This window comes from Capsicum annuum, chromosome 1, assembly GCF_002878395.1.
Source record: "Capsicum annuum cultivar UCD-10X-F1 chromosome 1, UCD10Xv1.1, whole genome shotgun sequence".
In the NCBI taxonomy this organism is placed as follows: domain Eukaryota; kingdom Viridiplantae; phylum Streptophyta; class Magnoliopsida; order Solanales; family Solanaceae; genus Capsicum; species Capsicum annuum.
In genome coordinates, this window is record NC_061111.1 from 77,343,523 (window position 1) to 77,366,717 (window position 23,195).

The window sequence follows — 23,195 nt, forward strand, 5'->3', positions numbered from 1 at the left end:
AGCAGATTTGTAGCTCGTTGCCTATTTTCCAACAGGTGAAAGCCGAGCATATAAGATCATACGGTTTACTTCAGAGGTTATCCATTCCTGAGTGGAAGTGGGAAGGATTACTATAGATATCGTGACTGTGTTGCCTCATACTTCTCATGTTTTAATAGTGTTTGGGTCATCGTGGATCGATTAACCAAGTCTGCTCATTTTATTTTGGTTTAGGTCTTTCTCAGTGCAGAGAGGTTGGCCCGTATCTACATTCATGAGATTGTGTATCTCTATGGTCTGGCAGTATCTATTATCTCAGATCGAGGTTCAATATTCACATCTCACTTTTTGAAGACTTTTCAGGAGAGGTTAGGCACTCGGGTTGATCTTATTACAATATTTCACCCCAGACTGATGGTCAGCTCAAGCAAATTATTCAGGTTTTAGAGGATATGATCCATGCTTGTGTGATGGACTTTAGTGGTCAGTGGGGCAGCATCTAGCCTTGGCAGAGTTTGCTTATAATAACAACTACTATTCCAATATTTATATGGCTCCTTTTGAGGCTTCTTATGGTAGGCGTTGTCGCTCTTCAATTGGTTGTTTTGAGGTTTTGGAGATTAGACCTCGAGGCATAGACGTGCTTCGTGAGTCTTTGGATAGGGTTTAAAACATTTAGGATAGACTTCGAGTGACTCAGAGTAGGCAGAAGTGTTATGTAGACAGTAGACTAAGCCTTGAGATTTGGCGTTGGTGATCATGTTTTCCTTTAAGTTTCACCTATGGAGGGTGTGATGAGGTTTAGAAGGATGTGCAAGCTTAGTCCTAGGTGTATTGGTCCATTTGAGATTCTTCAGATCGTTGGTGATATGACTTATGAGTTGGTTTTCCCCCAGATTTAGCAGTTATTCATCCAGTTTTTCATGTTTTCATGCTTCGGTGTTATATTCCAGATAAGTCTCATGTCATTCATTGGGAGTCAGTTCAGTTATATTAGAGGTTGTCTTTTATTGAGAAGTCGGTCTTATCTTGGCTAGGGATGTTAGACGGTTGCGTTCTAAAGTTATTCCAGTGGTTAAGGTTCAGTGAAGACATAGACCTGTATATAAGGCTACTTGGGAGGTCGAGTCTGAGATGCGTAGTTCTTATCCCCAACTTTTCATAGTTTCAGATATTTTTCTTACCTTTAGATCGAGGACGAACAAGATTTTTAGTGGTGGATGATGTAACAACTTAAATTTTGATGAATTATTTGATATGTGTTTTTGTGTGAATTGATCGTTTTATCCCTCTTCGTGGTATTTCTGAGGTGTGAAGGTACTTGGAACGGTTCCCAATGCATTTTGGTGTGATTTATGTGATATTGTGGTTTGGTGGCTTAAGAAGCCTTATAGTTAACTTTAGTCAATATCTTTTGATATGTACTTCGGATGGTAAAACGGGTTGTACCAGCAGATCCAGAATGCCGATTTTAGGGTGGTAACATAGTTGGTGTGGTTTTATGGCTTTTAGATCTCATTTCTACCCTTGGTTCAAAAATGTATTTTTGGGTTTCGGGGGTCAACTTTGTGAAAATGATGTTTTTTCAAAAATCTAATATTTCCATTGAGTTCAGAGCATCGAATTTAATAGTGTAGAATATTTCGTTTACGTTCACAGGATTATGAATGAATCCCGGGGGTCTGCGGAGACTTGGACACTATATATACCCATGTTTTGCCCTTTTTTTCCCTATTTTTGAGACTTGGAGCTTATGTTTTCACACTTTTGAGCAGTTTCTTCCATTTCTAAGCTTAGATAATCTTCTAAACACCTATTTCAACTACTTTACTCCAATTTTATCGTATATTTCTTGTTTTAACATAGATTAAAGTGAAAATTGGAGATTTTGGTCTGGAAGACCCAAAATTGTATTTCTTTGATTTAAACCCCGATTTCAACCCATTTTCACTAGAGTGAGTTTCTAAACTTATTATTATTACTTTTCTATCAATTTGATCTTCAAAACAACTTCAATTCTTGATTTTTGAAATGAATTTTGGAGATTTTACCCGATAAAACTTGAAATTGATTTTCTTCGATTTGGACCTTGTTTAACTCATTTTATCTCGGGTTTTCAGCTACAGACTCCTAAAAATATAAGAAACATATTTTTAAAATAAAATTATAATTTGTCCTTCTTTTTTGAAAATCTATTTCGGTGGTCCGTTTTGATCCCGACTTGAAAATAGACAATATGGATATCGTTGGCTTTATTTTGGTGCATAGATTCTATATTTTCATATTTTAGTTGATTTCGGGTCTGTTCATGGAGAGTAAGACTTTGAATCGAAGACTTGCGAATCAGTTTTCGGCATTCGAGGTAGGTTATGGCTTAACTTTTTCAGACTAGGCTGGATAGTTAATTTTGATACAAATCATGTTAAAGGTGTGGGAAATAATAATGAAAATGGCTAAGTTTATTGTGTGGGGGCCTATATGTTGATGTATTTGGCGGTTTTGGAATATTATTTGCTATGTGTGACCGTGTGGGGTCTTGTATAATATTGTTGGCCTTGTGTATATGAAATTAATTATATGTTGCTAATGAGAAAGCCTAATATGGTATCAATTGTATATTGTGATGTATTCATACTTTGTTGGCATGTGAATCATATTGGATTTCATGGATGGTTGGGAAATTTAGTGGATATTTGGCTCACTTGGTTGGTATATTGGTTGGATATGAAAACACTCGTGCTTTGGTTGTGAGAATTTCATCCTCATATCATATTTATTCATGAAACATTAGTACCACTATGGAAATACTGGAAACATTGGAAATACTATATTTTTCTGACAGAAAATGTGACATCTTATAAAAACCCTCCCCGAAAGATGTACCGGGGAAGAGATATAGATATGGATTAGATATGGAATGTATACGGGTTGACAAACCCCCATGGATCCTACGTCGGGAAGCTTTAGCTCCGTAGGTGTATACAGAGATTGTGCGACAACCACGTGTATTACATCATTCATTATATTTACCTCATTACACTTGTGTAGTGATTGTATTTCTATGTTGACTTGTTACCTATCCACTTATTCTATCTTCCTTTACTTGTTCTTGATGTTCTCGTATGTTTGTTCTTCATTGCTCTACTTGTATGTGGTATAATGTATACTTGTATCCCTTTTTGGTGTTTGTTGCAATATATGTGAGTATTATAGAACTGTTAGTGCAAAAGGGGTGGGCTACCATTGCGGGATATTTTCTGATTGCAAGTGACGTGTCCTTAGTGTATACTTTTGTATGCTTTATTTTCATCTTTGCTTGGTCGGCCTATGATACCTACTATGTATAGATGGACTGTAATCACCCCTACTTACCCTTTCGGTGTCGATCCTGATTCAAGTGCGTCTCACAATGATTAATTCAGGCGCCTTCAATGTTATTCAAGGTAGCAGTTGGATTTCATGCGTATGAAGTTCACTTTCATCTTTCTATATTAGACTATGTCTTTACTAGTATTAAGAGATTGAGTTGCTCCTGTTGGATTTCTTATGTATTTGATTAATGAATTGTAGTAGTTCTTATAATGTGACATCAGGTTTTGAAAGTTGTGGCATTATTAGTTATGTTTCTTATCGGTTTTATTATATGTATGCAGTTCGGTTTTATTCTAGAAGCCTTACCTTGGGGTTATTGTTGTATTTCGTCTTATGTATCTATTTGGGTGATAGGCTTACTTGTCAAGGTTCACTATCTTGACATTTTTATCCTATAGTTTACTGACTAATTCAGTCAGCACTAATTTTCCGAAATTTTCCTTTCACAATTAATTTTTGTCAAGAATACTTCCTAAATCCTAACTTAAGTAACATTTTTAGGTAAAAGGACATTCTTTAGCAGACTAACACAAAACAATTTTTTGTCCATAAGTACTGTATACAATTCTTCATAGACCACCCATCATGTAATTGCTTTTATTTCCAAGTGCACTAACTAAATGGAAAAATCATATAAAGTACATATAGCACAACTAATGATTTAATTAACCATAGTAATTAAATTTTTGAATATTTATCCAACAACCATCAATATGGGACTTGCATTACTTCTCGCTGCAAAATCTAAATTAGTATGATAACGAATCAATAAATATAATATTCATATTGATAAAAATTAAAAAAGGTTAGCTCAAAAAAATTGAAATATCTTATTATACAAATGCAATTTTCTCTAACATAGTGTTATAATTAATAATTAATGATAGAGAAAACGCTAAAGACATACAATGAATAACTCTATGCGACAATATTTTGGCTCAATATCCTTACCACATATAATGGCATTGTCACCTTTAGTGGTCCCATTGCCTTCCCTTTGAAAACTTATTTTCCAAATTTCTTGTTAATGGATCTCTTTTAGAAGTCAACATCTCCAACAATATTTTCATTATCACTAAAGACTCAGCAATAATTAGTCTTTAATTTTTTATAGCTTGCATTACTTTTTTCCACTACATAATTTAGTACAGTACAAATATCCATTATGATAACATTTGAGAAAACTAACACAAAAAATTGACATACCTTTAGAGACAGATGCAAATTTCTTTCGAGTAGTGTTAATATTAACAATCAATGGAGGAACAACTGAAAAGACATTTCGTGAACTCTCTGCGGATAATATTTTAGTTTAATTTCTTTATCACTTGAAGTTGCATTGTCATTTATCACTTTTAGTGGCTTGTGTTGCCTCTTTCACGAGATTATTTTTTCTTGAATTGTTAATAGATATCTTCTGGGAGTCAATATCTCCACTAGGGAGAGACAAATACTTTTGTTTAACCATCTTTTTCTTTCAGTAATATGTATATTTCCCCCCGTTGTAGGTACCTTAGGAAGTCATACTAATCTAAAATTCAATGGAAATATAGACTTCAATTTTAAGCATTTATTTTATCAAATTCATATAGAGGGGATACACTATACTAAGTGAATCGTGAAATCGAACCAAACAACAAAAGTAGACTGTCAAGATCAAACAAAATCATAAGAAAGTCCATAGAACAAACTGGAATATATAAAAATACAGTAAACATTGACTTATTTTATTATAACAACAACCAAAATAGATAAAAATTATTCATTGATATATAATCATGGTTAATAAAGTATCTGAAAGTCTACTATACATTTATAATTTATACAATTACATCAAGTTTAGGTGAGCGTCTAAAAATTATACGACTACCACTATTTTAACTAAGACTAACTAAATGATAAATATTTATTTCGCAATTTGAATGAGCTAGGTAGTAGTAGAAATTAGAGATTAGTTCCATAATTTGATATCTCGTAGAGAAATACAAATAGTAAAACATATATAGAAATCATAAATCAAAAAATATCGAGAAGAGTAGAGTAAAGCTGAAAATAACCATGAAAGTCAGTATAAGAGATGGAGTAGAGGAAGGAATTATGATAGAACTTTCAGTTATGGGGTATCCTACTGCATCAACATAAAGAACAACTAAAAATTATAGCGATTTCTCCTATGATAATGTTCAGAACTAATAAATTTGAACAAATTAAGAAGGGCAAAGTAACTCCTACAGTTGTTCTCGAACCTCAAGCCATTATCGTCTATAAATTGATGCACCTTTAAAGTTCAAGTATGAATATTAAAAGAGTAGACACAAGCGGTTGCTCTCTCTCCAAGTATTATGCGCCTAATATAGTTGGCATATTCTGCACAAGCATCTACATTCACATAAAAGTACAAACCTGATATATGATAAATTACTCAAATCAGCTAAAGATGTCTTTAAACTAATGATATGTAATGACCAATGATAGACCTACGACACTTGTATAAGACATTGGTGTTTTCATTAATTATTTTAGCATTTGTCATCATGAAACTTTAGAATTAATCTTATCATCTATATTAAAATTCGAAACAACAAACAACATATTGACTATGTCTATAAAAATAATCAAGTTAACAAATTATCACAATTAAATAATTTATATGTGAGTCAAGACACCTAATTTTTACGGCATCACACCTTATAAACGTTATAAAAGCTTGATCTTATTTTCTAAAAGATTATGCTATCACATTTAAATTGATGTCTAGGGATGAGCATGGTATGATATAGTACGGTATTTGAAAATTTAGTATGGTAATTTCGGTATTCGATTTTTAAAAATACTATACCATTACCATACCATATTAATTCGGTATGCTTCGATATTTTGATGTTCGATTTCGGTATTTTGCGGTATGGTAAACGATAATCATAGTTTGTTTAACTTCAACAATATATACTCGAATAACAAAGTATTATTACGTCGACTTTTCAAAAGCACATCTCAATTATATTTTAATTACACATTACACATGTACAAATATTCAAAAAGAAGTATGAACAATTCCTTTTGTTAGTCAATTATATAAAAAAAGACATTACAATTAAGATAGAGTACTCTTTTTGCGGTATTTCGATATATCATTTATAAATATCAAATATCATACTGTATACCCAAAAAGTTTTAAAATATATACCATACCCAATACCATAATGTCAAAACAGTGATATCCAAAATTTTGATTTGATATGATAATTTGGTATATACTATACCATGTCCATCCCTATCTATGTCTATACTTGAAAGCAAAAATCACACATACTCAAATCACAAGTAAAAAAACACTGAAGCGAAAAACGTTTAAAGCAAAAATACACCAAATGAGAAAATTATCCTGATTTAGATTTACAGTTAGGATTAATTACGGGTCATGTCTAAGGCTTTTAAAAGTTATGATATGATGCTAGTAAAAATCAATATTTATTAATAGAATAATAAAGAATATTATAACATCATCACATAACATCATCACAAACAGAGAGCATTTGTTGAGATATAGTAACAAAACTCTGATAATCGAATTTTTTTTTGTGAAAAATGACAAATAACTATGCAATCTTGATAGCAATTTAAAATTGATGATACAATATTAGTCTAAATCAATGTTATACATAGATAAAGAAAAAATATAGAACATCAACCATTGACGATCAACCCAAATATCTTATAATCTACAAAAAGCAATGAATAAAATTGAGGAACACGATATTTTTGTCTCTCTTATTATATATAGATAAATTATTATTATTATGTAATAGTTAAAATATATCACATTTACCATATTTATTTTATCAGACCCATTAACTACTTTATTAAATTTGAGAGTTGGGTATTTGTTACAAATAAGAAAATGAAAAAAAGAAGAGGAATGGGTGGAAGAAGTGGGCAATGATGCATAAAAAGGGAGCATTAGCCAAAGTTGAAGTTGTTTATTAAAGTTATGTAAGGTACTATCTAGATTATAATCCTGTCTACCTTCACTTGTCTTTTATTACACCATGATGTTTGACTATGAAATTGTTTAGATGTTAAGGTGAATAGATTGAAATGAATGTGGATGTTGTAAATTGAAATTGTTGTCTTTTCACCTTGCCTTATGATAAGATTAACAGATAGAATGTCAGTTTAGGGAAAACAAGTGTATATGGATGGATGCTTTGATAAAATAATTCAAAACATTAATAAACTGGATTGATTACTATAAATAAATAACAACAACACTATACCCAGTGAAATCCCACAAGTGAGATCTGGGGAGGGTAGAGTCTACGCAAATCTTACCACTACCTCGTGGAGGTAGAGAGGTTGTTTCGAAGGACCCAATTTTGGGCCATCCCGTGTTCAAAAATTACATGCCCTGATATTAATATGAAACTGAAGCAGTGTAGATTAGTCTACGATGTAATGGGACAAAAGCTCCCCGCATAAACCCAGATTATTTCTATGTTCAGGAAATTTCATTAGACAACCATATCAGTTCAGCTGCTGCAAGAAGATTTTGGCTATGTCATGGTAAGATTGATCATGGAAACAACATTTAACTTCTTTCAATAATAAGACTACATAGGGCACCATAATTTAAGACGTAACTAAGATCAGCTCAGGGGTTAATACTGTCTTTAGGGGTGTTCATGGTTCGGTAACATATTTTCGTCGAGTTTTTTATTATTTAAAATCAAAGCAAATTAATTATAATGAACATTTATTAGTTTGGTTCGACTTTGAAGAAATCTAGTGGTACAACTCTTTCTGTTTTTGGTTAAAACCAAATATATTTTGGTCGAGTTTCTTATTATTTAAAATCAAACCTAATTAAAATAATGTAAATTTATGTTTGGTTCAATTTTTAAGAAATCTAGTGGTACATCTCTTTCATTTTTGTTCTTACAATATTAATATAGTTTTTTTGCAACAAGAACGTATATTACTTATTTAGATGCAAATGTTTTAATAAATGTATATTACTTATTTAGATGCAAATTTTTTAATATATGTATATCACATATTTGAATGCAGATTTTTTTCCTCTGTAGACATCGAAATCATATGAGACTCTATAAGACAAGTCGAAATGGTCGCTTGACATTCATAATGATCAAATATATTACAAGGACGTCAATAAAAAATCACGCATCTACAAACACCATTTTCAGCGAATTTTCACCACTATTTCACATAAATTAAGTTGAATTTGAGAAAACAAAAACAAACTTAGATGGGTAAATATGGAAGAACACACAAATTCATTAAGAATTACATAAACAAACTAATCAAACAAAAAAATCACGCATTTATATACATGATTTTCAACGAATTCTAGTAAAGCCATTGACAACAAATAGTGGTTACACAAATTGAAAACTAAAGTATTTATAAAAAGTTTTAGTGAATCATACCTGAAAGAGAAGAAAAACAACGTGAAGAGGAGGAGAGAGAGAAACGTGAAAAGAGGGAGAGAGAGTAACGTAAAGAGGGAGGGTGAAAAACAACATATATATATATAGAGAGAGAGAAATAACAAAGTGAGAGAGTTTTGAGGAAATAAATTACATTTATTCATTCTTTTTCGTATCTGACCAGTTTTGAAATTTTCAAATACAATAAAAGATTTAAAAAAAACAAACAAATGCACAATTGAAGTCTGAATAATTTAGATTCAACCTTAAGTGCAAAAACTTAGGAGTCGTTTGGTAGAGTGTATTAAAATGTTAATGCATATATTAGTTTAATGTGTATTAGTAGTACCTTGTTTGGTATAACTTTTTATCCTGTGTATAACTAATTCAAGCATTAGTTATATATTCTATTGTGTATTGCTGTGTTTATTACTAATACCTCAAAAATCATGACATTAGTAATGCAATGAATCTAATACATGCATTAACATGCTTAAAGATCCTATTACCCCTAAAAATATTTTTCGCATCTTTTTCAACATATATATTGAGAGTATTATATAAAAAAAATCATTTTTTTTTAAAATTATGTAATGCATAATTTTTTTTAATACATTGAATCAAACACTGCATAAGAAAAATACAAGCATAACTAATCCAAACATAATTAACACAGGTATTACTAATACAAGTATTACTAATACACTATATTTTGCACTATTTTATACACCATAACAAACGACACCTTAGAGATGATAGGTCAACTCATCCAAGCGGAACGACGTCAGTTTGCTCTGCGGTAATCGAATCGCAGATATGAGTTCCGTCATCGACTATTATGTACACACTACACTTGTTCAGTAGTAAGTTTTAGGAAAGAACTAAAGGGTTTATAAGTCTCCACTACTCGAACCCCTTTATCTTCAATCCTAAATTCCCCTTTCTTCAGTCCTGAATAATTTTTGAGTGTATTGGTGAAGCCAAATTGGATGGATAGACACAGAGGGGAGAGGTACGGAAATAACAACTCGGACCAATTTCATTACAAGCATTCAAGGGGTCCTCCATCTCCTAGAACTTATTCTGATGGTTCTGGGAACCCTCAACATCATCATCATCGAAGCCCTGATGTATATCGCGTCCCCCGCCCTAACCGGGCCTTCCATAGCCCTCCTCGGCAACCTACCGATACTATTGCTGCTGGGGTTGATTCTGGAAGGTTGAATTCGAATTACCAGACGCCGCCACCGCCTTATCCTCCTTCGGGGAAAAAACGAGGTTACCCCTTTCCAGGTATACCTCAAACTTCTCATATGTTTCCTCTTTTTTTTTGTTTTCCTTCTTTGTTGCTGTAATCTGAACGTGAATGTTTTAGAACTGGAACAAAATTGACTTGGTAGAGTGGAATGGATATTGGAGGATTTTGTATATATTCATAATTGATGTAAGGATACATGAGAGCGTCCAATTATGTATAATTTTTTATTTTGGTCCTCGTGATAATATGACTCAAGATGAGGAGGTGTGAGAGAATGGCTGGTTTTGGGAGAGCTAGAGGTACACTGTAGAAGTATCGCGGAGAGGTGATAAGACAAGACATGGACATGGTACAGTTTCAGTTTATTGCGACATGACTTTCGAAAATATTGTGGAGGATAAAAATTAGGTTAGTAGGTGGGAGTGCATTGTCTTTCTCTTCGTCCATCTTTTAATTGTTCTTAAATTGCTCTCCTAGAAAATATAAAGTACTTAAGAACCTCATTAAATAAAAGGGTACAATTGAAAGAAATTTCCAATATGTCTCGTGAAGAATGAACAATTCATTTATTTTAGACATTGAAAAATAGCTCAACAATTTATTTATTTTGGAATGGAGGGAGTACTATATGTTGTTTTTTGTATTTCCATTACTTCTTTTTTATGGACTACTTTAGACTGTTTTTTCGTAAGCCAAGGGTCTATTAGAAACAACCTCTCTACCTCTGAGGTAGAGGTAATATCTGTGTACTCTCTTTCCTCCCAAACCTTGGGTATGTTGTTAAATATGCTTAGTCAGATATTACAAAAACTTACACTTATTTATCAATAACTGATGGACGAAAAGTGTTATTAACCCTATATTTTGTCTTGTATTTTATTTGATTAAAATGAGTAATTTGGTTTGACCTCTTACTGGGGCAACATCCTGTTTAATTAGGGATTTAAAAGGAAGCATTATTCTAGATGAATGAATAGCTAGTTTTTAGCTAATAATCCAACAACCTTACTAATGGTGGACCCTGGATTGCTTAACTGCATAAGAGTGAAGTTGGTATTTACCACTAATCGTAAGTGCATAACTATTTGAAAGTTTGATGGTGAAAAAAGTTAAACAAACTAAGTACAATTAACATCATCACTACTTAAAAGATCACCCTTTCGCAATTATACCCATCTAGTTTTCCCATTTTTTAAATGATGAAAAATAATATTGTCATTTAGGGGTCTTTGGTTGGGTGTATAAGAACAATGCAAAATATGGTGTATTAGTGATGTTTGCATTAGTAATGCGAGAATTAGTTATGCTTGTATTGGTTATGTTTAGATTTTTCTTATGCAGTGTTTGGTTTGATGTGTTAAAAATAGCATAAATTGCATACTTTTTTTTTTAAAAGTATTTATTTACAAAAATATCCTCCATAAATATGGTGGAAAGGATGTGGAAAAGGTTTTATGAGACAATTGTACCTTTATTCATGCTAATATATGCATTAAAATCCATTGTATTATTAATATCATGGATCTTAAGGTATTAGTAATACACACCTTGATACACAATAGAATGTATAGCTAATATAAGCAGTAGTTATACAAAGGCTAAAAAATGTACAAAACAAGTTATTAGTAATACACAAGACTAATGCATGCATTATTTTTTTTAATACACTCTACCTAACGACCACTTGTAGTGCTAAGTATTTTATGCTCTACGTAACAAACTAAACAATATAATGAAGGCCTTTCAAAACATCCATGAACGTGAAAATTTGAAAGAAGCTTCAATGCTACTTTCATTGCCATCATTTTGAAGATAAAAGGTGCCACTGAGTTGAGGGATTTTAGACCCATAAGCCTGATGGAAAGTATATATATGTTCTCTAAAGTCCTAAGAAGTCCTAACAGAGAGATTGAGGGTGATGGAAAAGTTGGTCGACTCACAACAAATGACATTTATTAAAGGTAGGTAGATTATGGATGCAGTCCTAGTTGCAAATGAAATTGTAGGGTCAAGACTACAGAAGAAAGCAGGAATTCATGCAAGCTTGACATTGAAAAAGCTTACGACCATGTTAATTGGGGATACTTTGCATGGTGTTTTGGAGAAGATGGATTCAGTGGATAAAATTCTGCATATCTTTAGTGAACTTAGTGCTGATTAATGGTGCAACAATAGGATTGTTTTAGAGCACAAGGGGCCTTAGGCAGGAGATCCCTTTCTGTTTTTATTAGCCATGGAGGGACTTAACAACATGATCAAAATAGCAAACACAAGTGGCTAGTTGAGCGGGTTTGATGTGGCTAGAGAAGGAAAGGAAAGTTTAGAGGTGACTCATCTACAATATGCAGATGATATGCTTACCTTTTGTGCTGCAGAAGATCAACTCGAATATCTATGAGTGATATTGGTTCTGTTTGAAGGGATTTTTGGGTTACAGATTAATTTGAGAGAGACTTTCTTTTACCCCATTAATGTGGTAAACAACTTGGAGACATTGAATACAATTTTAGGTGGATAGGTTGGGCTTTACCAGTGGCATACCTTGGGATGCCTTTGGGTGCTAAATCAAAAAAGAAATCTGGAAAAGTGTAATAAAGAAGTGTGACAAGAAGTTGGCGAGATGGAAGGGCCAATACTTGTCACTAGGAGGTAGGGAAACTCTCACTAACTCCGTCCAAGATGCTAATGCCAACTTACATGATGTCATTTTATTTCCCATACCTGTGGGGCTCACAGATAGATCAGACAAGATTAGAAGGAAGTTCTTATGGCAAGAAAACAAGGACAAGAAATATTACAATTTGGTCAAATGAAAAGATTTGATAGTAGAGATAAGTTACTAGGGTTTGGGCATTAAAAATCTGCTTAATCGTAGCAAGACCCTTAGAATGAAATGGTCGTGGAAGTATGCTAATGATAAACAACAAATGTTGTAGGGGAAAGTCGTTGAAGCCAAGTATGAGGACGAAAACTAGTGGATAACAAAGGAAGTAAGTACACCATATAGTGTGAATTTGTGGAGATCAATAAGGGCTTTGTGGGATGAATTTAAGATCAACATCAAGATTAAAGTGAAGAATGGGGAAAGACAAACTTCTGGGTAGATGACAACATAAGATTGGTTTTTGAGGAATATTTATCCATACGTTCATAAATTAATGCTACAACAACACTGGACCATTGCAGAAATGTGGAGTCGAAGGGTGTGAAATCAATTTTAGAAGACAAGTAAATGCCTAGGAAATCACAAGAGGCGCAATTTTTTAACACTTTTGGCCAGTTTAAAAGGACACAAGGACACAAAAAAGGGAAGATGAACTTTGGTAACAGGGTAGTGACAAAAGAACTTTCAAGGTTGGCAAAACATATATGAGGATGAAGAATCTCACTCAATAGAACACCTATCCTGTATAGAAAATTTGTCCCAAAAATTCACTTGGACCCCTCAACTAAGACTGATACCTATTGAACACCTATCCTGTATAGAAAATTGTTCCTATTAGGCGCTTTCGGATATTGAGTAAAAATTGTGAAGTGCGTGTAGCACAACCGCGGTGACATGGCAAAAAGGGCTAATTGAAAGATGACACGTGGCATATAGGGTCCAATAGTTATTAAAAAATAATTATAATTTTTTTTAAAAAATAAAAATAAAAAATTGGTCCTCTCCTCTCCCCCTCCATCTTCTTCTCCAAGCCATTCCAACGTGGTTCTAATAGTGATTTTTTTTTTAATCCTTGGCATAGATTGTTCGTTATCATAGATCAGAAAAACTATTGAAAGACATTGGAAATAAAAAACAGAATAGGCTTTTCTTCCCTTAATGTATCAAAATCTCAAAGTCAAAACAAGTACAACTTTCAATTTTCCCATTTGTTCTTCACATCAGCAGCTTCCATAGGAGCAATGAGGGTCTTCTTCTTTGGAATTCTACTAATGTCAATTTGATATCTGTGAGTGAAAGTCTCTTAAAATTCATCTGGCTCCTCACCATGTCCGGAGCATCAACAAGAGCCTTGTTTTGGTCAATGACATCGACGATAACAATTGACGATAACAACTAACGACGACGAAGTTTCAACTGACGATGACTACGGGGAGGGTGGGGTGGGGGTTGAAGACAACGAATTGGGGTAGGGTGGGTGTGTGAAGACGACAAACTTAGGGTGGGGGTGCTGTGAAGACGACATGACGTGGGGGGAGGGAGCGCTTTTTTTCTTTTTTTTAATTAAGAAATTATGATGAATAATAATTATATTAATAAAATAAGTTAAGGATGAATTTTTAAATTAAAAAAATAGTTAAAATATTAATTACTTTTTGATTCACGCGCTCAAGGAGAGTGTGTTACACTCTCCTTGCCAAATCAGCATTTTGTGCTTAATAGGCATAAATTTTAGCAATTGAGGTGTCTGATAGGTACATGCCCGAGTTGAGGGGTCCAATGAATTTTTTGAACAAGTTTAAGTGGCTGTTTATGGCTTTAGCCAAAAGTATTTGGAATGTAAATATTCCTCACAAGGTTGCTTGTTTTATTTGGCTTCTATCCAAGGATGCAGTCCTTACAACAGACAATCAGACAATCGAACGATACCCATAGAACACATATTAAGCTACCTATTCCCTACAGTGCAAAATTGCCAATTTTCGAACGATTATATTATCCTAAAGAGACTTACATGAGCTATGAGAAATTCCTTAATGCACCAAATACTAAAAATCCATCATTTTAAGAATCAATATCCTAAATGTATCTAATTTGCTTTGTACATTATTCAAGCCAAACAATATACTATTTACAATTCGTGCTTTTTACTAACTCATTTATGATTGATGAAAGTGGATTCTCCGAATTCTTTTATTGAAGAAGCATACCGACCAATCCTAATATTATACAACATCATACCAGTATAACCCCATAGAGTGGGGTTTGGAGAGGGTAGCAGACGGGTAGAGTGTATGCAGACCTTACCTTTACTTCAGAGCGGAGAGATTGTCTGCGATAGGACCCTCGCCTCTAGGAAGAATGTCCAAAGTGGTTTGACAAAAAAAAGTATCAGAAGTACAAGAAATAGATAGTAACAAAAAAATGATAAAAAAAAAATAACTATAACAAAAATGATATCACAGTACAAAAAAACAATGGGTAGTAACAAAAATCAAAGGACAAGCACGGCAGTAGCAATACTGCAACTAATAGTAAGGATGGTAACAAAACAACATACTACTAATTACTTACCTTGTACCATAATCCATATCCACTACAACCTCCTACCTAGAAGTCATGTCCTTGGTAAGCTGAAAGTGCGCCATATCTTGTCTAATCACCTCTCCCTAATGCTTCTTTGGTCTACCTTTCCTGAAACCATCCATAATTAGCCTCTCATACCTTTGCACTTGGGCATCCACATATCTACTTTTTTTATGCCCGGACTATTTTAATCTTGCTTCCTACATCTTGTCTTCTACCGAAGCTACTTCTACCTTGTTATAAATATGCTCCTTTCTGATCCCATCTCTCTTATTATGTCCATAGATCTATCGCAACATTCTTATTTATGCAACTTTCGTTTTTGTATGTGAGAATTCTTGAATGGCCTATAGTCTGCCCCATACAATATAGTTTGTTTAACTACCACACTGTAGAACTTAAATTTTGGTGACACCTTCTTATCACATAAGACTAACAAGATTCCAGAGCAAACCTCCATTTTATCCCCTCTGCACCAATATAAAAGTAACATCCTCGTCTATCTCCCATTTTCGTGGATAATAGTCATAAGATATTTGAAACTTCCTCTCCTATGGATGGCTTGTGTATCGAGCGTTTCTTCTACATCCACCTCATGGTTTAATGTCACTGAACGAATACTCCAATCCTAATATTCTAAGAAAAAAATTTAATTTGTGAAATTTTCTCTAGGAAGAATGATTTATAGTAGAGACTCGTCAACAACCCTGATGATTTTCATCTGCTCGTCAATTGTGTTCATTGCATTTGAATTGAATTTTTTTATAAGATGGTCGTGCTTTGGATTTGTATTTTTTCTTTCTATGCTTCGCTATAATGATTGAAGAAAGGGAGGTGGACAAGTCAAAGAAAAGAAAAGCCAGCATTGAGTAACACAAAAGAAGAAAGTCGAGTAAAGGTGAAAAAAGAAGAACAAACTCGGTTATAAAATTGTGCCATAAAGTGGAGTACCGCAGGCATATAGCAGAGTAATTAAGGATATGTATGAGGGAGCGAAAACCCAGGTGAGGACGGCGGGAGGAGACTCAGAGCATTTCACTGTCCTGACAGGATTGCATCAGGGATCTACTCTTAGTCCCTTTTTGTTTGCGCTAGTAATGGATGTGTTAACGCGGCGTATCCAAGGGGAGGTGCCGTGGTGTATGCTTTTTGCAGACGATGTAGTCCTGATAGATGAGACGCGAGGGGGTGTGAACGACAAATTAGAGCTGTGGAGGCAAACTCTGGAGTCTAAAGGGTTCAGGGTGAGCAGAACCAAGACAGAGTATGTGGAATGTAAGTTTAATGACGTAAGGCGAGAGAATGAGGTAGTGGTGAGGCTAGAAGCGCAGGAGGTAAAGAAAAGGGATAAGTTCAAGTACCTCGGGTCCGTGATCCAGAGTAACGGTGAGATTGACGAGGATGTCTCGCACCGTATCGGGGCGGGATGGATGAAGTGGAAACTTGCATCGGGGGTGCTGTGTGATAAGAAGGTGCCGCCCAAGCTTAAAGGTAAATTCTATAGGGTGGTAGTCCGTCCGGCCTTGCTGTATGGAGCGGAGTGTTGGCCAGTTAAGAACTCCCACACCCAAAGAATGAAGGTGGCAGAAATGCGGATGTTGCGCTGGATGTGTGGACTGACCCGAAGGGATAGAGCTCGGAATGAGACTATCCGGGAGAAGGTTGGGGTGACTTCAGTGGAGTGTAAGATGCGGGAAGCACGATTGAGATGGTTCGGACACGTGAAGAGGAGGGGCATGGATGCCCCGGTCCGTAGGTGTGAGAGGCTAGCGTTGGATGGTTTTAGACGGGGTAGGGGTAGACCGAAGAAGTACTGGGGTGAGGTGATTAGGCGGGACATGGAACAGTTACAGCTTACCGAGGACATGACCCTAGATAGGAAGGTCTGGAAGACGCGAATTACGGCAGAGGATTAGGGCCTGTTCGGGTCGCTAATGTAGGGAGGTAATTGGTGGGGGTGTATTCCTGGTATGATTCCGTATTCAATGTTCTGTTCCGTGTTCCGTGTTCTATGTTTGTTACGAATCTGTGTGCTTTCCTCTGCTTTATATTCCTGCATTCCTGCTTTACTCTGTTTTATATTCCTTATGGCTGCAGTATCTATGTTATGTCATCTGCTTCTGTGCTGTACTATGTGTTTGTTTGATATCTCGTAACTTGAGCCGGGGGTCTTTCGGAAACAGCCTTTCTACTTCATCAGAGGTAGAGGTATGGACTGCGTACATCTTACCCCCCCCAGACCCCACAAAGTGGGAATACACTGGGTTTGTTGTTGTTGTTGTTGTTCTTTCACTTCCTGCCACTACTTTCAATGTCCCAACCTACTCGATGCACCCATCCATCCTTACAAACTTTGGGCGCTTACCAGAATTTTATGTGAACTATATTGCCTAAATGTATGTGTGAGAAATATAGGAGAAAAATATTATTGAATTGTTGTAACTACATTATTACATTGAGGCATTCCAATCCTTTTCCTAATAGGACACTACATTACAATCCTTTTTCAAGTAGGATTTTATATGCTATTTCCTATTCCTACTCATATCCTAACACTTCCCCTCAAGCTGGTGAATAGAAGACATATGTACCAAGCTTGTTATGGATGTAGCTAATATGAGAATCGGTGAGGGACTTGGTGAAGATATCTGCAAGAAAACTGATAAGGATTGCTTTGGAAGTCTGGGAGACCTCAATTGAAACGGAACAAACTGAAAAAATGATCTGAAAAGTAGTAAATATTGCCGTAAAGTTGATGTGTCACTGGAAAATTGCCGAAAACTGATATAAAATATACGGGTCATCTCGAAATCAAGAGATGAGTAGATCTTGAACATGAAAGTCATCGGAAACTTAGCCAAAACATGCTCACGCCGGATTATTAGATTTGATGACTGAAAAGTGACTACAATCTGAGGAAAAAAAAGTATATGGGTAGGGTCGGAATGATGACATGACCTTACTAAAAAAGAGAAATATGTGTAGGGTTGGAATGATGGCACGACCCTATTGAGAAATAGAAATTATATGAGTAGGGTCGGAATGACGGCACGATCCTACTGGAAAAGAGAAATTATATGGGCAGGGTCGGAATGATGGAACGATCCTACTGAAAAAGATCTGAGGAGTCACCGGAAAAACGTACGAAACTATGTAAATTAAATTTGAGGAGTCACCAGGAAGATGCATGGTGCTATGCAACTCAGATATGAGACAGTAGTCCAGAAAGATGCACGGTGCTACGCAAATCAGATATGAGAAAATAGTCACTGAAAAGAAGTACAGTGCTAAGAAAAATAGATATGAAAAAGTAGTCACCGGACAGATGCATGGTGCTACGCAAAGATATGAGAAAATAGTCACTAGAAAGATACACAGTGAGTTAGTGACCCAAATTTTGCTAACATAATCATTGGCTAGACGAGCGACATATATGGATTGTAGCCGCCCGCCGGCAGCGGAAACTCTTTGATTCTTTACCAAGATCGTGGAAGCTCTGATACCATGTGAGAAATATAGGAGAAAAATATTATTGAATTGTTGTAACTAGATTATTACATTGAGACCCTATTTATAGACAATACATTACAATCCTTTTCCAAGTAGGATTTTATATGCTATTCCTATTTCTACTCATATTCTAACAGTATGTATCGCAAAAGGAATAATGATCTATGCACATTAATCTAGAGACAAATCACATGAGCTATCATAGGAAGAACCGTGGTCAGTAAAAGGAGTCCTGTGCACTAAAGCTCTCGGTATGCGCGGGGCCCCGAGAAGGGCCGGACGTCAAGGGTCGGTGAGGGTTCATATAGTTCAACCCTAACTTATTGGGGAGAAAGTTGTCTCGAAAGACCTAATTACATGGACTGAGTTATATGAAGATGGTTAGTGAGAGTTCATGTGTGTCTATCCCAATTTGTTGGAGATTGAGGCGCGTGATTGTCGTGTTTATATAAATATATATAATTCTGAGTTGGGTTAACGAGTTTTTGAGGAATCTCTCCACTCAAGGTGGGTACATCTCTACTTCTTACAGTTCCTTTTACTAGTGATTCCAGTGCGAGATGGCATTGATCTGATATTTTACAACTCTTTAAAGCAAGGAAATGTCTTGTTTCTCTAATTTAAAGCCAAGTTAGAGTCAGGGTCTTGGTGTAGTTATAAAAGCATAATGTGTGATGTGTGGGTTATGCACATGTCACAGGGTTCAAATCACGTAGCAGATAGAAACATGGTATTTAGGCGGAGAAGGGTAGAGGGGTGGACCCATTATTATCAAGTTCTGAGCCGTGCATCGCTAGCTTCGGTTATTTCTTGGTCATAAAAAGCCAAATTAAAAATATGACTCACCCGTAAGTTTGCAGTGTTACCACACTTGATGTGGTGTGTGGTCTTGTGTGGACTTTAGAATTGCCACCTAACTGAAGGATGTGTCTTGCATGGTGAGCCAACATTATTTAGTGGGTTTCCTAACACCTCGAGCATTAAGAGTAGTCTTAAGTTATATAACTTAGTTTTCAAACCGGTATACTCTTCGTGTGTCTCTTATGTACTTTCTAGATCAAACCATCAAGTGTTTTGATTCTTTTGACATGCTCTTGTAAGAATATTGTTGGTCAACTGTTTTCTTTCATCTCTCTCTATATATATACACAACACATATAAAGGTTTTTTGTAGTCCTCACATCAAAATTGATTGTACAAAAGCTTTACATGTGTCATTGTTTTGTCATAATTCGCTTTTTAAGATTTCCCACATAGACCTTTGTAATTGCTTAAAATTTCTTTTTTTTATTAAATTATTTTCTTTTTCATCTTAAAATATTTATCACATTTCACTTTTTGAGATCAAATTATATGAACTTTAATAAATATTTTAAAAAATCATTACTATGTTGATAGAATCATTGAAATTTATAGTATTTATTTTTCATATAGTTTTCAAATATCTAATTTCTAAGCTTATTGAATTAATTTAACACAAATTAGCTCCAAAATGAGTCAAATTGTCTTTTGAAAAATAAAATGATAAAATTTAAACTACTTCTGGTTTCAAAATTTTCTTTTACCACTGAAGCATATATCAGGTCTTAATTACTACATATTTTATCCTTAAATATACTTTAGTGATCTCGTTTGTGCTTATAAACATTTGTCCGAAAATTATTTTCAGGTGTAATTTTTAAATCTTTTACTTTTTAGTGTAGTCATTCATGCTTATAAATATTTGTTCTAAAATTATTTCAGATATAGTTTTTAAAATCTTTTACATTATCAATTATTAGTTTAGAACTATATATAAGGAGAATATTCATTTTTTGTAGTCCTCACATATTTTTTTGGTCTTTTTAATTAAAGTTTTTACGACTTTGTAGGTCTCACATATTTTCAAAGTTTATATATAAAGAAACTAGAAGAGCTTTCATGTATGTACTTGTTTAATTTTCTTTTTAAAAGTCTAATATATAAACTAAGAAGAATATTATCCTTTAACTTCAGATACTATTTATACTTTAATATTTTAGAAGTCTTAGAAAATGTCACATTGATGTTACCAAAAAAAAAGAAGTAAGAGTAGGAAAGGTTTTTAAAAAGATCTATAAACTTATTTTTAAGCGTTGGTTTGCGCCCGGGCTTAGCATTGGCCAAACGACACTATATATATGTGTGTATGTGTGTGTGTATATATATGTATGTATATATATGTGTGTGTATATATATACTAGTTTAGGTGTACGCGCCTTGCGCGTGTACCTCACTTTATTGAGTTCAAACATTACACTAAATAGAATATTTGTTTTAATAATAAAGATGAATACAGTAATTAATTTCAACATCTTTTGAAGAATTTATTTAATTAAACCTAACCTTTACCAAAAAATTTGTCAAAGCCGATCGACATTCATTTACCACCTGTAAACTGCAACAAAACAATACGATAATAGAGATATCGAAACAATATAATTAAATCTAACATTTACATAAAAATTTCCTCAAAGTCGTCTGACAATCATTTACCACCTGTAAACTATAACAAAATAATACAATAATAGAGATATCAAAATAATACAACTAAACTTAACTTTTACACAAAAATTTTTTCAAAACAGAAATATAAATACAATGCAATTAAACTTAACCTTTATCTAAAAAATTTTTTAAAGCCGACCGACATTCATCTACCACCTGTAAATTCATGTACGGCCTGTAAACTACAACAAAATAATACAATAGTAATCACAAAGCTTCAGTTTTGCTGAAAATAATTTTGTCTGAGGAAAAATTTTGACCCCAAAGAATGACATGAATGAAAACAAAGAAGATATATATATATATACACATAGTTAAATTCTACTATGTTGACAAAAACAGTGAACAAGTTGAGGATTGAAAAATTAATGATCCACCAATTAAGACATGCAACTGAATGAAGTTAATTTGTTTTTATATAAAGTAAAATTTTAATTAATTTTGAAGTGTTACGAATTATGATTTCTTATCTATATCAAATAACCAAACTTAAAACAATTGCTAATCAAATTACTTGCTAAGAGAACTTCACCCCAAAAAGAACACATACCTGTGTGTAGGAAAAAAGGGACTACCATAGATCTGTTGCTTATGACTTTTAGGATTTATCTAAGAAAGTGCATCTTAATATTTATACAAGTATTTTCTTAATAGAGTCCTATTTTAAGAGTATTTTTTTATTCTATTTTAGGAGTATTTTTTAATTGATCAGTACAAAGAAAAATATTAATTGATTCCCCTTCCATATATTTTAGGAGCCTAGTTAATATAATAAAAATAATTAAATAATAAATTAAAGAAAAATAGTGAAAAGACAATTTTGTCTAAAGGAGGTCTTTTAATGAAGGACAAAAAGTTCAAATCACTTTTCTAATGGCCTTCACACTTTTAATATATACATACACAATACATATATATATACACACACACATATATGTGGGTGTTTGTGTGTATATGCCATATTTTTGTCAATAATGTCTTTGTCATTTGATCCAATAGCGTTATGTTAGATAGGAATTGTATGAAATTTGTTGACTAAAGTCAATGTAATGTAGATTCCGCGTTCTGTTAAGGGAGTTCTTTGACGCTTGGTGTGCTCTTAGTTTCTATTTAACACCTGATAGGTCCTTTATTTTACTCTGCTTGTTTTTCTGGTTTTGTTTTTTTCTAAAAATATTATATTTAGTGTATTCATTGTTATCCATACTCATTCAGAACAAGTTGATGAAGGTGGTTTTGCCAAACTTTTTGTTGGATCTGTCCCAAGAACGGCAACTGAAGAAGATGTAAGTCCTTGTTAATCTTGAAATTTGGCATTTATTTTGTTTTCACTCATTGTTATTAGCACTCATCATAGGTGATACAAGTATTTGTATTCTGGTTCCTACTCTATATGCTTCCTTGTTTCTGGATCATGCACCTCTCTTTCTTTACCATATTTTTATACTTGCCGTTTATATCTAAAATTGGAATATACTTAGTTCTTTGTGTCAGCAAGCTATTGATCATGATGTTCTGTCAAAGAGAGAAGAATAAACTAACGTTGCGAAGGCACACATAATATATTGGTATTCGGATTGACTGATGACTTGCAGTTGATGTTGATTTGTCTTAACAGATAGTAGTTCTGTGGAACTGAACATTCTCTGAGCAGTGGTCCCGCCTGTGACAAGGCACTATGACTTTTCTTGCCATGACCTGCGTGCTCTAGGGAGTTCATTTTCACTGGATATTCTTCTCTTTAACTTCTAGACATCAATGCATATTATTTGCCAAGATTGGTGCCATCCTATCTTTTCCTTTATTTAACCTGTATCATTTCAGAATGTGCTTGGTATTCTTCCTCATCTCT

The 23,195-nt window shown here is 34.0% G+C and overlaps 1 protein-coding gene across 16 annotated transcripts in view; it reads left to right on the forward strand.

The window, feature by feature from the left end:
* The first annotated feature begins 9,467 nt into the window (after positions 1 to 9,467).
* Positions 9,468 to 23,195, forward strand: part of LOC107878380 (flowering time control protein FCA) — a 59,156-nt gene continuing 45,428 nt past the window's right edge. For 13 of the 16 annotated variants that reach the window (XM_016725374.2, XM_016725381.2, XM_016725389.2 and 10 more), the window contains exons 1-2: positions 9,540 to 10,091; positions 22,559 to 22,629. In XM_016725374.2, coding sequence (XP_016580860.2) covers positions 9,788 to 10,091; positions 22,559 to 22,629 — 375 coding nt within the window. In that variant the 5' untranslated portion in view covers positions 9,540 to 9,787. Of the gene's footprint in view, positions 10,092 to 22,558; positions 22,630 to 23,195 lie in introns of all 16 variants that reach the window. The other 3 variants (XM_047403647.1, XM_016725366.2, XM_047403558.1) reach the window with 2 other exon arrangements.